The sequence below is a fragment of the Miniopterus natalensis genome, chromosome 2 (genome assembly GCF_054644295.1).
Source record: "Miniopterus natalensis isolate mMinNat1 chromosome 2, mMinNat1.hap1, whole genome shotgun sequence".
In the NCBI taxonomy this organism is placed as follows: domain Eukaryota; kingdom Metazoa; phylum Chordata; class Mammalia; order Chiroptera; family Miniopteridae; genus Miniopterus; species Miniopterus natalensis.
This window is the reverse complement of record NC_142082.1, coordinates 123,665,731-123,683,027: the sequence shown is the minus strand read 5'-3', so window position 1 is coordinate 123,683,027 and position 17,297 is coordinate 123,665,731. Positions and strand designations below refer to the sequence as shown.

The window sequence follows — 17,297 nt, the reverse complement described above, 5'->3', positions numbered from 1 at the left end:
CCTAAGTATTTGTTATCAGTAGACAGAGCACTGAAAAACCTGCATTTATTTTCTCAAAACCAAATGCTAGGACATAGTTGTACTTAAAGACGAACCAATGGCATCAGACATTTGATTTGTTGGCTAATTACAACAGCCACATTTCAAAAATCTTTACATCAACCTAAAGAATTATTTCTAGTATCATGCTAGACCAAGTCTGCCTGGAACAGATTAGGTGAAATGTGTACGAAGACATATATACCACTTCTAGTACAAAATTTTTCAAAAAACACATGGAGAATATAATTTATATTTATAAAGAACAGCCGTATAAAATAAACACTCTTATAAAGAACAAAACGAAACCAGAGTATTATCTTTTTCTTTTTTCATCCTCACTGGAGGACTTTTTTCCATTGCTTTTCAGAGTGGAAGGGAGAGAAAGTATTACTTCTTCCACATAAGGCAACTAATGTCCTAGTATCTCAAAGTCCTTTACAAAAGGAGATAGCTTAGTAAGTTCTAGTTCAGGCCTTTTTTGTATGTATTACTTTTTTTTCTCCTTTTTTCTTTTCATCTGCTTCCATTTTAAGCTTAACTTCTTCAGCTGTAAGAGCTCCCAGTTTCTTGTTCTTTGCTTTCTTAACCTTTTCCTTGATGGCAGCCACATCAATTTTCATTTCAGTAAAAACTAGACAAATAAAAAACACAGTATGTGCAATTGTTTAGATTTTACCAAATAAACATAAAGAATATATGTTTAGAACAATAATTTCAGAACACTGTTATAATTGGAAGGCCATGTTATAAAATATAAAACCCCTGCTATTAGCCTAAAGGAAAGTCAGAAATTTCTTTAGGAGAAAAAAAATACTTTAAAAATACATTAGTAAAAGTATACATAAAAATGGCACTATACTTTAGCTATCTGAACCAATTACTAGATTGAACTACATTTCTCCCCCTTAAATCCTAATTGAAATTAGATTATTTTTACTTACAGTTTTTTCCCCATATTTTGGGACTTTAGGCTACTCATTAATATGCCAATTTTCCATCTTGCACATTAAAATAATTTGAAATTACATTTTTAAAGTTTTTATTTATTGATTTGAGAGATAGAGAGAAAAAAAAATCTATATTTGTTGTTCCACTTATTTATGCATTCACTGGTTGATTCATCTATGTGCCCTGACTGGGGATCGAACCCAGGACCTTGGCCTATTAGGACAGCGGTCTAACCAACTGATCTACTCGGCCAGGGCAAAATTACATTTCAAGAAGAGTATTACATGTAGCCCAGCAGTGTGGCTCAGTGGTTGAGCATTGACCTATGAGCCAGGAAGTCACACTTAGATTCCCAGGTCAGGGCACATGCCCAGGATTCAGGCTCGGTCCCCAGTAGGGGGTGTGCAGGAGGCAGCTGATCAATGACTCTCATCATTAATGTTTCTATCTCTTTCTCCCTCTCCCTTCCTCTCTCTGAAATCAAGTTTCTATGAATTCTGCTATTAATGTTGTGACCTAGACATAGTCTTACCTTTATTGCTTCCATTTTCTGTCGCTTTTTTGACTTTCCTTCAGAAAGTATTCACCACGAGCCAGCTATTAATCAATCTGTTGAAATCAGTATTTACAATTACATCAGAAATAATGTAGATAAGAGTCATTTTCTAAGAAAGGAATGTCCATGAGGTAAAGACAGTGGTGTCAAAAATCTATTCGTTCATAAAAGGAGTGAGGAAAAACAGAAGGAGCTCTAAGCTGAAGGGGATACAAGCACAAAAGCATGGAGGTAGGACAGGAGGTGATGTGTCACAACAGACTGCTTTAAGTAGGGGGGAAGGCCAGCAATTCAGAAATACAGTAGGAGAGGAAACTGGAAAGATAGTTTTGAGGAAGCTTGAATGTCAGAAGAAGAATGTGGGACATGATTTAGAAATGACTGAAGTTTCTGAGAAGAGTGAAGAGAACAAAGCAGCAAAGGTAAGAGGAACGGAGAAGAGATAAAAGCCTGGAACTAAGGCAGTGGCATGCAACATGAAAACCAAGAATTGTCAGGATTTGGTGACTAATGAAACACTAGAGAAAGCTCCAGCTCATTCACTCACTATACAGTCGACATTGGTAACTGACTATCTTGTACGTACACAGCATTATATCTAAGGCAATGTTCTTGTTCTAAACTCTTCACAGCTGTAAGTTCCTTACAATTACTAATTCATTTAATCCTTGTTAACAATTCCTTGAGAATGGTGTCACTATCCCCATTTTATATATGGGGAAACTGAGGCATGCATGGTTTAATAAGTGATTAGCAAACAGGTGGCAGAATAAATCAACTGAGAATCACTGTTTCAAGAAGCTTACAGTTTAGGGGAAAAAGATGAGACGACTGCTAACGATAGGACAGGCCACGAGAGGTACAGCAGGTGCACGGAACACGCATCAGTCCCTGGATCCATCACTTCCCCCAACTACCAGTTTCTTTCTGGCTTCACCTTCTCCCCTTTCCAGAGGAAACCTCATGACCCAACTCTTCCCCTGTTTTTTCCACCACGATGGCCACCATTTCTTTTTCCCTTTGACCTTTCATCAAACCTTCCCCCCCAAATCGTCATACACAGGGCTGGTGAAGACAGACAGCATCCCTAAAGGGAGGGGTTACATGCTGAGCACAAAGAACGAGCAGGAAGGGAAGAGTCTCCAAGAGAGGGAATAATGAGCCAGAACCCGCAGGAGATAGGTGAAGACGGAACTAAAGGAGCAGGTAAAGGAAGGAGTGACACAGATGGGAAAATTTAGGTAAGAGGAGGAAGTTGAAAGAGTTTTTGCCTGATGGTCTCAAATATTTCAGTAAAATAAAGTTCAGTGTCATCTGCTAAGGGTGGGAGGGTGCCTGGAAAATTAAGAACTGCCAGACAATACTGAGGACCTATCTGAGATTGGTAACATAAATTGATCATAAATATAATCCAAAGGCATGACCTTCTCTACCTATGTGTGGTAGCCACATTATAGCAAAAAAGTCAAGTTTTAGGACTAATCCAAGTTTAAGAGTTTTGCTGGGCAGGTGTGATGGAAGGAAAAGGGAGCATGAAAGAAAATGATGGGCAAGATGGAAAAGGACATTTTGGAAAGGAAATGAAACCAGAAAACAGTTGACGAAATGAGAGGCATTCGTAACTTAGAAAAAGGATAGGTTTTAGAATTTAAGATTTCAAAAGTGGAGCAGTCATGTAGCTCATGGTCATAGGAACGATGCTAAAGCAAAGTAGAGAGCATTTTGAGCTAAATCATTGAATTTTTATCCATGGAACATTTACAGTGGCTGCAGGAATATAAGCGACACCAACCACCTTAACATAATTTACACCCACAGTGTGAAGTCCTCCCACCCCCATGCACTTTGCTCAAAATAAGCTTATTTACAGTTACCTTCAGTTTCTTATATCGCTACACACACACACAGCAATTCCACTTAAAATACCCTCAATAAAGTTTTAGACAAAATTGATTATAACAGTTTCCCCCTCAAGTAATGAAACTCAACATTTAATACTGACCTGACTTTCTGGCTGTGGTGGTGGGAATGACGTATACTCTTTCTTGACAGTTTTTTTCTTTGGTTCCTTGCATTTGTTCAGATTTTTGTGCTTGAACTATGACAAAAATCTTCCCCAATTTTGTGATCTTAATTCAGAATCTTTTGCCAACTCTCATTTAATCATTAAGGTCTTTAGTCATGCAATATACAAATGATGTAAAAATGTTAATTTCAAAAGTCATATATTTGTCCAACTAAGACATAAATATTATTCTTATAAATAGCTCTTAGTCTCTTCAGTAGGAGTAAAGCAATTCATTAAAGACAAGAATATGTAACTTCGATTTTTAACCAAGCATCAGAAAACCATTAGAAACTTAGATTAATTTATAATTATTAAAATAGAGATGAAAATGAGACTCACTCAGCTTTTTAACCATTACTTCATAAATCCTTCAAATTCAACTTAAAAGCAGGGAGAGTTCTTAATAATATTCCCTGCAAGCGGGAAGCTTTCAGTAGCACCTGAAATATCAGAGGGGGAAAAAAAGCAAACTTTCTCATGATCAGACAAAACAAATATTCTCACATTTCCTCCACTCCATCTGAATTTTACAGACACTGGAACATGAAGATGCAAATCAGGCATCAGGTGCACGACTCTTTCTTTATCTTTAATGTCCCAATGTAACTCAAAATTGTTCTCCTACCCCAATCTAACACAGATGTTTAAACTTTACTTCATTAAATTTAAGTGGACTGTTAAACAAATACCCATCATAAAACAGCTCATTATACCATGGTTACACTTCCAAGAACAGTCATGAACTTTGTGTACACAAGGATGTAACAGATCTCTCTCAAAAGGCTAATATACAAAACAGATAAAGCAGAGCTATTTTGGGTAAACTAAACAATTTGAGTGTTAAATTTTAAAAAAAGGTTATAATGCAATCTGAAATATTCCAGGCTTTATTTAATAGAAAAAGGCAGAATTCTGAAAAATCACATCTTTAAATATAGTACATGGGCTCACAATCTAAAACAGGATTGATACCATCTACAACAAATCCTGTGAAGCTTTTCTTTGTATTAGAACTATTTAATACATTACCAGTGTCCCTGTCAATAGTGGGCTCTTCAGTAGACCTAAGCTTCCAAGGAAGAAACTACAGGACTGGGTAGAGTTGAGTGGACTGAACTCTACCTCTAATTTACACCAAACAGCTCTGCTTTATCTGGTTGGTCTATTAGACTTTCATAAAAAATTTAATTTCAAGAAAGGTTTCTGTAGCTATAAGAAGTCTGACAACCACTGTTATAGCAATATATAATTGACACTCACTTTAACATTATAAATTGGGTGAATATTCTTCATTGTATCTAGGACTACTTTTGGAACCTGAAATTTGCAAAGAAAAGTGAATTAGTCACTTACAAAGATTTTAATGAACCAGGTAGAAGGCAGAAAGGGATTACTGTATTGCAAAATATCCTACAAACCAGGCAAAGGCTGCCTAATTGAATAAACAGTTCTTTTGACTGCTCTTAGTGGCTGCTAGATCTTCCATAAGAGTCAACCCTGGATACAATGATGTTACTCAATTGTAAGGCTAAAATGTGACACATGGAACTAGTGTAACACTCTGGAACTGCATTTTGGGAGAAGAGAGCTGGAGTCAGAGTCAGAAAATGTGGGCTCAAATAATAGGACTGCTACTTTATATCGGAAAGCCACTTAATTTTCCTGTTCCAGCTTTCTTATTTGTACTGCAGAAACGAAAATACCTCAAGGGTCTGTTTTAAGAGCTGAATAATATATTTAGACTTTCTAGAACTATAAATTCAATGCATTTAATTCAATGCATTTAAATTCAATGCATTTAAGGTATTATTGCCCCACTAGAAAAGAGCAGATCATTTACAAGAATGAAGTTCAACAGAGCTCTACTAAAGGCTCTGGAAAGGAAGAAGCAGGACCTCCCAGCCACATCCAGACAACAGCATTCAAGGGAGTTAATTGAGACAGTATCTTGTCGACAGACGTCCTCATAACAAATTAAAAAATATGTTCATGAAAACATTAAATAAACATTATAATAAATTCAAACAAAAGAAAATGTTTCTTAAAGAAAAAGTTTTCAGAGTTTGACCTCTACTGTCTATATCTGGTTCCTGCAAATAACATCTGTTCAGTTCCCTAATGTTTGAGCACATGTAACTACATCATGTTTCTCATATGTGCTAGAGACTAAGAGCTTAAATACCCTTTTAACATTTGTAGTGGAAGGAGTGATGTAGTGATGGTATGCAGACCTTTTCATTGAGAAATGGGTGTCTATAATTATTAAAAGCTTGGCCATAACATGTTAGGGTCCAGGAGTGATGACTCCATCAAATTCCATGAAGTACAAAGTATTTACTAATGGGAAATCAAACAAAGCACATTCTAAAAAAATATAATAATCATAAAACATTATGGCTAAATTGTTTAATTTATTCTCTGCTGAAAATTAACTAAAGATAGTAAGTAGTTCTCACCTCTTTCAAGCCACTAAAAGATACAGTAGCTGATACCATGTTTCCCTGAACCTTAATATAAGTTTGTTAAGAGTTCCAATGCCTATATCAAAAGAACAGTAAGTTGAAATTCAGTTGAAATACAATGAAAAACTAATGACAGAGAAGATCCTCAAGTTTTCTACAGATAAAAAGTAATTTCAATGTAGATCCTTTGGGACCAATAAGCCGCAGTCTTCTTTTTACAAATCTTTCATTACTTCTTACTAAAGAATCTATTTTTATGATGTTGCATGCAACATCATCCTGAAGAATTCGTACTGCCTTTTGGAAAAATAAATATTCCACCAATATTCTTTACAAATACATTTCTTTTCAAATCCCACACTGATATCTAAGCAGAATAATGAAAACTCTATGCAGAGAGGCAGGGAGGAGGGGAGGTAGGGATGGATGGATGCAGTGCTGTATGTTATCTCTAATGGCACAAATAAAGCAAAATCTCTGTAATTGTAAATTTACCTGTTTGAATGAAACACTCCTTGCTAACAGTTTTATTAGGTCTCTGGTCCTAATGATGATATAGGAATCAAAAGTCTTCTTTGTTGTACAAATAGTTATGCTGTTCTCGATCAGGTGCAGGGCTGTATTAACGTGCTACAGAAAGGAAAGAGCAAACAAGCAGCTGTCCAAAAATTAATTCAATTTTAGATACTTATAAAACCTATCCTAATCTAACTATTAATTACTGTGAATTAATTTCTCTCTAAAATTCTATCAACTCCCTCCACGAAGAAGCTAGATAGTTAATATGAAAAATGCTTGGTTACTTTCATACTTCAAAGAATACAGAAAGTTGGGCAATTGAAACCATTATATTTACTTGGCTTTCGAAAACTTTGTAGTTGCTGGAATAAAGATAATCTCTAGTTTAAAAATATGTATCAATCCAAATCAGGCTATACTTAACACCTAAGGTAAAAATGCAAAGCTATATAGCTTCCCTATCCTGGACCTGACTCTACTCCACTATCTGCTCCTTAGGGTAAGAATGGACTTCTCTTTCCAACTTTCTTCAAGCTGGCTTGTATTAGCTAAATATAAACAAAGTAAAAACAAATTACCATAAGTTCGGAAAGAAGCAGTAATTGGAAAATTACGCATCAACTTTCAGTAGAAAGAACCACATTTCAACAAAGCAAATAAAAATCCTATTTTTTGATATGTGAGCATATTCTGAAGAATATTTCAATATAATGAGTGATGAACTATTCAACATTAGGCTGGGTCTCTATGAGTTTATGGGTGAGAGAGAGTCCTAGATGTAGACAGCTGTAAAACACTGCTTGCAGTCTGCCGAGCCATCCTCATACCCAATGGGCACAAAAGACTCCAGAACAGTCCCTCAGCTTGAGAAATTTTATGTCACAACCTAGTACACATATACATATATACACATATAAATGAACCAAAAGCTTCATAAAATGATCCTTACCACATGTGATACATTCATTTTTTAAAGACTCGTTATATTCACAAAATTGATTTCTGGATCCACTAATGGATTTCAACACAGTTTGAAAACAAAAACAAATACACCCTCTAGGGGCATGACAGTAGCATCAAGCAGGGAAGTTGGCACATCCACACCTTTCATTTAAAATGAAAATTAAGCAATTAGACAGGAACATGCCTTGACTCAAACTATACAGGTACACGGCAACCATCATAGCACAGAGCAGGCATTCTGAAACTCGCAGTTCACAGATGAGTTTCAGACAGTCTATGAAACCCCTACAATTTTAAAGGCATGTGAATTTTTCAAAGTACTCTACTACTCGCAAAATTAAAAACAAATGGATTACAAGAATAAAGCTTATCTAGGCTGTTGAAAATGCCAAAAGAAACAAATTAACCAATTATACTGGCACCTTAAAAAAAAGCCACCAGGATACACACACTTAAAAGTGAAGGTATGCCCTGGCCAGTGTGGCTCAGCAGTTGGAGCATCAGCCCACACATCAAAGGGTGGAGGGTTTGATTCCCGGTCAAGGGCGTGTACTTGGGTTGCACGCTTGATCCCCAGCCCTAGTCCAGGTGCACATGGGAGGCAACCAATTGATGTGTCTCTCTCACGTCGATGTTTTTTTACTCTCTCTCCTCTGTCTCTCTCCCCCTCCCTCCCTTCTTTCTATTCTCTCTGAAAAGCAATGCAAAAAAAATATCCTCCGGTGAGGGTTAACAACAACAACAAAAATAACAAAAAAAAAGTGAAGGTATGAGCAGGAGCAAAACCTCAAAGAAATACATAAAATATGCATACATGGTCACTCAAGGCTTTCTGTACCAACAGCCAGCACTCAAGGAAGCCTCTCTATACAAGGTAGTTTACAGTTGCATCGTGACATTCTTGAGTTAATAAAGCTATTGTAATAATCATAACTTGCATGTCTTTTTTCATATGATCTACTATAAACCTACTTTTGCCAACCTCTGTATTTCGGGAACACAGTTGCAAAACTGCTCTCCTCGAAGAGTCTTCTGCGATTGTCCTCTTTGGAAAAAGCTTGTTCCTTCCAACCATCAGGAACAGTGAAGGGTTCTGCTTCATCTACAGGAAAAAAATTATACATCAGATTTTAACCTACTTTTGGACATTGACAAGCTTCTAATGTTCTCCTTGTATTTCCTCTTTCTGAGCTTTTTAGATTATTCAACAAAGAACAGGCCTCTATCATTATCAACACACTGTATTAAAATTATTTGTACGTTTCTGTCTCTCATAAAACAAAAAGGGCAGGGGCCCTCCTTGGATCCACACTAATTAGCATATGCCTGACAGATAGTGGGTAATAAGTAACTTCCACTGGACTACACAGTGTTGAATTAAAGATTCAAATACCATTTTGTTTACAAGACTATTTTAAATACTGTATAAGTAATCTTTCAAATTTTACTGAAGCGAAGCCTGAGAATGTGCATGTATATATGCATGTACTATATTTGTGTGTATGTGCATGTGCATAAAACTTTTAAAAGCTGATACTCTGGTGTACACCTTCAGTTAATAATCACTGGTATAGGGTCTTACGTTTTCCAAAAAGTTTTCATGTGCCTTATGTCTGTATATCCATCATGACAACTATGAGAGGTAGGAAGAACCAGTTTTATTTTTCCCATTTTATAAAAGACATTCAGTCCAAAAAGATTTGTGACTTGCCTAAGGGGACATAAAGGTCTTTCACTGAAACAAAGTGTCTCTGAACGGCTGTAAATTATCTCCCACATCATTTATTAAAACTCCTGTTCCTGGATATTAGGTACCTCTTAAATCCAATAGCTGTATCTTTAGTCAGTATCACTCAAAGGTATGATCCATAGGTCTGCAGCATGAGCATACACTGCAAGTGTGTTAGAAATGCAATTCTTGGCCTTCACCCCAGACCTACTGAATCTGGATCTCTGGAATGAGGCCTAAGAATCTCTGGGTTTTTTGTTTTTTTAATCCTCACCTGAAGACACTTTTTCCATCGTTTTTTAGTGAGAGTGGAAGGGGGAGAGGGAAAGAGAAACATCAGTGTGAGAGAAACACATCATTTGGTTGCCTCCCATACTCACCCAGACCCAGCACAAGTGGTGGATCAAGCCTGCAACCGAGGCACGTGCCCTCGGCCGGAACCCTTTAGTCCACAGGCGAACACTCGAACCACTGAACCTACCTGGCTACGGCAAGAATCTCTGTTTTAACAATCTCCTCAGGAGATTCTTATGCACACTCAAGTTTGAGAAGTTGGTCTTCATAGTCCATGTTACCCACCCCAGTCAGGTAAACCTGCTTTCCGTTTCTTATACTGACATTCACTTTGCTATTTCTGGTTCAAATCACAGAGAATTAGCTAGTCTTCATATATCATTCACTTCTCAATACCCTAAAAAAAAGCCCTCAAAATCTACAACTGTCATTACTTAAAATGCACATCTGACCAAGTCCTTACCCAATTTAAACATTTCAATGGCTATGCATTAAAAAACTGGCAAAAAATATATAGGAGTTTCACAACAGAAGAAGTACAAATAGCCCCCAACACATGTGAAAATTGTGCAACCTCATTAGTAATACAAAAAAGTTCAAATTAAGGCCCTAACTAGATACCATTTCATACTTATCAAAGTGACAGAAATTCAGATAATATCAAGTGTTACTGTGGATGTAGAGCAATGAGAACTCTTATCCCCTGCTAATGGGAGTATAAACTGGCACAAACCCTTTGGAAAAGAATTAGCACCACCCGCACATACCCTACACGTCAAGTACATAACCTAGAGAAACTCTTGGCCACATAAACCAACAGTTATGTACAAAGATGTTAATAGCAGCATTGTTTATAATAGCAAACAATGGAAACAATGCGAATGTTCACCAATGTTAGAATGGAAATATAAATCAGCATGTAATACAAGTGAACACCATATAGCAGTGAAAATAGTAAACTACAGCTTCAAGTGTTGCCCTGATTAAGTAAGAAAAACAAAGTTAAGTCTAAGAAGGCACAGAACCACGCCTACAGTCCTCTCTCATTCACATAAAATTCGAAAACAGGCAAATTAAACTGCTTTGTGCATAGATAGATTATGAAGAAAAAGAACAGAATGATCGACATGTTTTAGGACAGTTACTTCATGTCTCAGAAAGAAGAATATGATGTTGAGAGGTGCTTGTCGGGGGCCTTTGGGGTCTGAGCGCGCCTTTCCCGCGTGTTGGTTTTATTATTTAAGCTGTACCTACATATACTGCACCCCGCTGTGTGCGTTCGTAATTAACAACAAAACCAAAACACCTTTAATAACTTTCTAGTGCCTTTAGAATGAGCGTTCAAGGTGGGTAACACTTCCAATAAAGGCTGCCGAGGCCCTGGGCTATTTCTCTAGTCTCTCCTGTCACTCACACTGAAGAAAACGGATAAAACCAGAACAAAAGCAAACGAGACAGTACCGTAAAAGCAGGACAGTCTGAAGAGAAGGAGCCGTTGCTGTCTCATGTTTTAGCAGTCTAACGGAAATAATTACATAGCTTCCAGAAGTTCTTCACGAACCGACGAGCTGGCGTTCAGAGCGGCCCTCGCGCCTCCCCTCACCACCGTCGGCCTCCCCCCTCCGCAGCCTGTGCTCACACACACCGCCGCCTCCCGCTCCCGGACACCCTTCCTCTGGCCAAAGGCTTCCAGCCACCGCCGCCGGCCTAAGGCCCGCCCTCCAAAGCCCCGTAATCCTCGTCATTCTACCGGAGACGAATCCCGCAACACCTCCACCTAGCCCGGGGCCTTTAGCAAAAGCGATTGGTTAGAAACACGCGACCGACACCGTATCCGCAGGCCCGGCCGGCAACCCTAAAAACCGCTATGACAGGCACTCAACTTTAGAGAACAGACTCTAGGCGGCGTTACACGTTCTCAGCAAGCGAAGGAAGCCATCGCAAGTCAACATCCAAACCCAGGCTTCGGTTCTCATTACCTCGATTTTCGAGCTTCGGCTTCTGGTGACGAAATGCACTTTTCCCAGCCGCCGTGGCTGGCCCGTTCTGTTTGGAGGGCGCCATCTTCCTTGTGTCCGGAAGTGGACGGCTCTTAAATTTTTCCGGCTAGAGTCCCGGTACTCGAGTTCCGCGTAACTTTGACGGGGACCCCTGCGCCGTCTCCGAGCGTGCCTACGCCAGAACCCGCGGATTTGTCAAAACTACAGCGCTTCTCTTACGTGGCCAATGGGGAGCCAGAGGCTTTTCCCCAGGATGCACTGCAACCGTGGAGTTTGACTGCACGCTGGGAATTGTAGTCCAGCATTGTGAGCAAGTTGGAGACGGGTTTTGACTCATTTTCCTCTGGCCTCAGAGTCTAATGCCCGACGACCCACTCTAGGATTTGGCCGCATGGAGCATCGGGAGTGTCACTCATTCAGTAAATATTTATATGAGAGTCAAAGATGTGTTGGGCGTTGGGAGGAGGTGCTAATATGAGAATACATGGTTCTCAATGGCAAGAAGTGGCAGTAATAGTTACCATTACTTTGTGCAAGGTACTTTATGTGCATTACATCTAATCCTTAAAACCAAAGTTATGAAGTGAGAAAACTAAAGTTAAAACAAAATGAGACTGAGCATTTTTTTTTAATTTTTGAAGGTGAGTTTTCAAAGTCCTTGTTTTTAATGGTAATTTTCTAGGGTCTTGGTATTTCTCTAAGTCAGCGGGACAGTAATTAAGCAGCACTTCTGAAGAATTTCACCTAGCCTAAGATTCCCCAAAATGACTAACTCCAGGCTACCCCAGCACTGCATATGGCTGACTTCAAGATGTGAGGTTCAGCACTACTGCAAAGCTCTGCACCTCTAGGCATCTCAAAGTTCCTAGGCTCGCTGGAGATAACACTTCCTTTGATGATTGGTCTTACTGCTTGCCATTTAAAATGTTTTCTACAGCACAAATAGAAAAAGTCTTTCATAAATTCCTTGTATCAGTGAAACGGGAAACAATGATCTGAAACCCACCCCTTTGTACTTCTATAAAAGATTCCTATGAGGTACATGTGGGAAACAGATTGTTAAGAGATAGAAGATCCTAAGACACATGATTATGTTAAGATTTTTCCTTTATCCTGTGTGTCTTATAGGCAGTAATTTCATCCCAATATTCTTACAATTTGCTAAAAATAAAAAAATACAAATCCCTATAGTAGAATAACAGGTGAAAGTTGTAAAGTGAGAAGCAATTCCTTCAATGTTCCCAGAAAACCTAGGAAGCAGGTTTTTATTATCCTTATTTAAGAAACTCAGTCACTAGTAAGTGGTGAGCCAGACTTCAAGCCCAGGCAGTCTGACCATTAGTAGCTCTGTTGCAAGAAGAGCTGGGTTTTCAGTCTCATAGCTTTTGGACTTGAGCTGCAATAGCCACTCTTCTTTGGGTCCCCAGCCTTCTGCCCCACCTTGAAGATTTTGGACTTCCCAGGCCCCCATAATCATGTGAATATACTCTCTATATATTGTTTCTCTGGAGAACCCTGACTAATACAGCAATTTACAGTAGAGCAAATCCAAATGGCTGATAGACATATTACACTCAACTTCATTACTGTCAGAAAAGCATATAGATATAACAATATCCCACCAGATTGGCAAAAAAGAAATAATAAAAATATTTTTTAATGATAAATCTGTTAGAGGAAAGAGCACTATCATACAGGCTGCTGGAAATGTAAACTGTTGCTGCCTTTTTGCAAAGCAATCTAGGAGTGTAAAACATATACATATTCTTCCACAATAATTTTGTTTCTGGGAAACAATCAACTAGAAATAAAGTACCATTCCAATAGGACATATGTATAATTGTGTTGATTACTGTCTTGTATAGAAGTAGTTCAGTGAAAGGTACTTTGAAGCCACACTGACTATTTTAGTGTCTACCGGCTATGTAGGCTTGGGCAAATTTTTAACCTACCCCTGTTCAGTTTCCTCCAATGGAGAGAGTAACCTTAACTCAGTGACTTTATACATGTAAAGTGTTTTAAAAAAAGTGCTTTTCATATGGAACACACTCTATAGATGTTAGCTATTATTTAGTTACAGTGGCAAAAAAATAAAAGCATCTTGACTATAAATTAGAGATAAGTAAATTGATGTTACCTTCATAACCATGCGATATTATGCAACCATTCATAAGAATTAACTCCATATATATTAACTAAGTCCAACCATGGACTTAGAGACCTCAGTTCCCACAAAATTAACCCAGAGGGTATGGGCAGAAAAGTCAGGATGTAGCTTAACAATGTCGGTAGGGCAGGGGTGTGGGTGCATTTATCTTTTATTAAAAAGAGCAGAAACACTGGACAAATAAGCGGAGTTTATTTTTTATTTGATATTTCTAGATTCATTTACCAGGATAAAAATGATTTTTGCACAAGAATCTCTTTTTTTTTTTTAAATAAGCAATCAAGAGAAGTTTCTCAAATACATAGAGTTGAACATTTTTTATTTTCTAATGTAACAGAAAGGTTTCTATTCCAGTCAACCTCACAGAAAGGTTTAAAATCTTAAATCAACGTATATCTATCAAATTCAATAACAGTAATAATGATTATGGTTGTAAAAATAAGGCCCTTTCTAACTCTAAATGATTGCATAATAAAATCAGGATCTAGTGATAACAGTCAAGAAGAAGGAACATGTCCTGGCCAGCTTTGCTTAGTGGTTAGAGCATCGGCCCTTGGACCAAAGGGTTGCAGGTTCGATTCCTGATCAAGGGCAAATTCCCCAGTTTCAGACTGGATCTTGGCCCCAGTCAGGGCGCGTGCGGGAGGCGGCCAATTGATGTGTCTCTCTCACATCAACGTTTCTCTCTCTATCCCTTCCACTCTGGAGAAAAAAAAGAAAAAGCAATGGAAAAAGTATCCTCGAGTGAAGATTTAAAAAAGGAGAGGAAACACGACAAAGCAGCCTCATGTATTTAGAAAAATATTGTCAATAAAAGTGAAGTGTTCTACACAAGAGCCTAGGAAGTGTGGGAATCTAGGGGACTAAATTTGAGAAATGTATTCAGCCAGTCCTGGACTGTTTTCTGCTTTGCAACAGGATGTTTCAGGTGTCATTACCATGGCTGGTGCTGGGATAAACTATCCCTGCAAGATATCCACCTCTTCCTGCAGGGTCACTCCTAGCAAACGCTCTGGAGGGGGAGCCTGGTGTACTGCTTTGGCTGCGAGCCAGCTGTTGGATCTCGGGTAGGCACTACTTAACCAGCCTCTCTGGTTCTTAAATTGTAAAATGGGGGAGTTGAGTTAGATTATTATTTCACAAACTTTAGTCAACCTCAGAATCATGTGGAGTGGTGGCTCCACTCTCACTTTATAGTTCAGTGGGTCTATAGTAGGGTCCGAGAATTTGCAGCCCTGACAAAAAAGAATTATCCAACTCAAAAGTGTTGATAGTGCCAAGATTGAGAACCTTGGGTCTACAGCTGTTCTTAATTTCTGTGATTCTACTTCAAAGGGTAAGTGCTTCACTTCTAACCAGGAATGCCACGAAAGCAGTTATTTTCCACTCTTTTTTCTTACTTAGGGCAGAACTTGCCTGTAATCAAAAGCCAGAGTATCTGGATGATGTTCATTATTATCCCGGGCTCCTCAGCGGACAATCCTGCTCAATTTCCCTCCGCTCTGACCCTGTCATTCTGGAATTTTGTTGTCTCATCACCCAAACAAACAATGGGACTTGTATATGCAGTGGATTCTTGGGGTCTAGAGACACTCAGTACTGCTTGAATGATTGTTTATCTCCATTTCATTTAGCTCTTCTTCTGGAGAATTCTTTTGTTCTTTCATTTGGGGCTTGTTTTTTGTCTCCCCATTTTGGCTGCCTGTTTGGGTTTGTTTCCATGTGTTAGGTAGATCTTCTAGGACTCTCAGTCTTCTTGGAGGGTCTCTGGTGCAGGCCAATGTCAGCTACTGTTTGTGACTGGCCTTGAGTACCCTGTTTAAAGTTTTCTGCACTCCACAGTTTCTGGTTCCCTCTGCTGGGGCTGGGTGTGTTTGGACGGGACCAAGATGCACACCAGCGTCTGCGTTTTCAAGCCCTGGGTCCAGAAGCAGATCAGGCAAAGCCTCAAAACACCCAGAGGCTGATATTCAGCCTCTTAATGAACCTCAGGCTGTAGAAACTCCACAGTGTGGGGTCAGACGTTTTCCAGCAAGGTGGAGCAATTGCTTCCCCTCAGGCAAAAGCTGCTTGGAAGGTAAATGTCTGCCTGAGAAAGATGTCCTCTGCCCTATGGGGGAATGACTCAGCACAAGGATCCAGATGGCTGTCCTCTGAGCTCTATTCCCCTGCCAGCACCCTTGGATTCTCCTCACACAGCTCTAGTCCACTCTGCCCTCCCTCCACTGGAGCCCAAGGTGAGTGGCTGCACACGAAACTTTGTATGTTGGCCCTTTAAGAGGGTACCTTGATTTTCCAGCCATCTCTCCCTGGCAGACAGAAACCCCTTGCTTTTCACAGCCAGATGTTATGTGGGCACCTTTTTCAGTCTGGGGCTCTGAGCTGGGAAGCCCAGCTTGGGGTTTAGACGCTAGAGTTCTCAGTGGAAACCCCCCATAGCTGAGGTAGCCCTCCAGACCTTCAGCTGCTGCCTGTGGGAGCCCAGCCAGCCCTCTGGCATCTGTACTTCCAGCCAGTCTCTATGTGGTCTCCACTTTATGTGCTTGGTTCTGAGGGTGCTCTCCAGCTAGTCTTCAGTTGATTATTCAGGATGGTTTTTCTATATTTTAGTTGTAATTCCAGTTTGGACCTGGGAGGGTGTCATTGTAGCTTCTACTCAATCTGCCACCATCTTCGAATCCCTCTGTAATATTTTAATTTTAAAAAATATTTTCTTGCTTATATTGTTGAGAGGATTTCATAAATATGCTTTGGCTTTTATAATAATATATACTTTAAAGCAATACATCGTGCAGAGAGATGGACAAGTTATTTCAAACCCTTTCTTTCTCTTTTTGCTGTAGTGGGACCCTGGGCATGACTGAGGTGCCCAATAAATACTTCCTGAATTACTACACTTGGGAACTGACCTCTGTTTTTTACAGTGAGAAATGTCAAGACAATGACTTGCACTGGAATGCACCCAGTTCAGTAAACATTGAATCTTACAGAACATAATGCAGTCTAAAGGCAAACTTGAAAAGATGTCGCAGTCAAGACTGGCTTCTATTGCTGGCAGAACCATGAGCCCTGCAGCACTTGTGTTATTTTTCACAAGGCCACCAGGGGTCAGTGTGTGTCTGCTTGGAACAGTGACACTGCTCAGACTCCAAGATTCTTGTACAATACTAGCTAACCCTCTTCAGGATATGTTTTCTGACCTTATCTGTCCACTCGGAGGATTTCTTGAAAGAACATTTACTTGCTTTTCTTCATCAATTTTATTTGGAAGCTAGTGCAAATCCACTGCTAGTACCAAATATAGGCTGAGTCACTGAAAGGAAAATATCCCTTCCAACAAAAACAGACTTGTAAAATAATGTGTCAAACCCCTGTCTTTGTTCACCTCTGTTTTCTTCTCCATTCCTTTGGTCATATGTAAAACTAGGAAAAATAAAATTGACCCTCTGTGTAAACTATTAGAGGTAATCGTCCATCATGTGGCACCCTCTTTGTGATATGAATCTTTGAGTAGCAAGTGGGCCACTCCTAAGACTGTGGAAATGCCAT

General features: G+C 39.2%; 1 protein-coding gene across 1 annotated transcript; it reads right to left on the bottom strand.

Annotated features, from left to right (window-relative positions):
• Window positions 1-6: 6 nt before the first annotated feature.
• KRR1 (KRR1 small subunit processome component) lies at window positions 7-11,655 on the bottom strand. The gene is made up of 7 exons (XM_087814531.1): window positions 11,561-11,655; window positions 8,531-8,660; window positions 6,572-6,706; window positions 3,954-4,054; window positions 3,549-3,719; window positions 1,523-1,599; window positions 7-673 (listed from the first exon to the last, which is right to left on the bottom strand). Exons 1-3 carry the CDS (start codon window positions 11,643-11,645, stop codon window positions 6,682-6,684), a joined length of 240 nt encoding a protein of 79 aa, XP_087670657.1. The 5' UTR covers window positions 11,646-11,655; the 3' UTR covers window positions 7-673; window positions 1,523-1,599; window positions 3,549-3,719; window positions 3,954-4,054; window positions 6,572-6,681.
• Window positions 11,656-17,297: the final 5,642 nt, after the last annotated feature.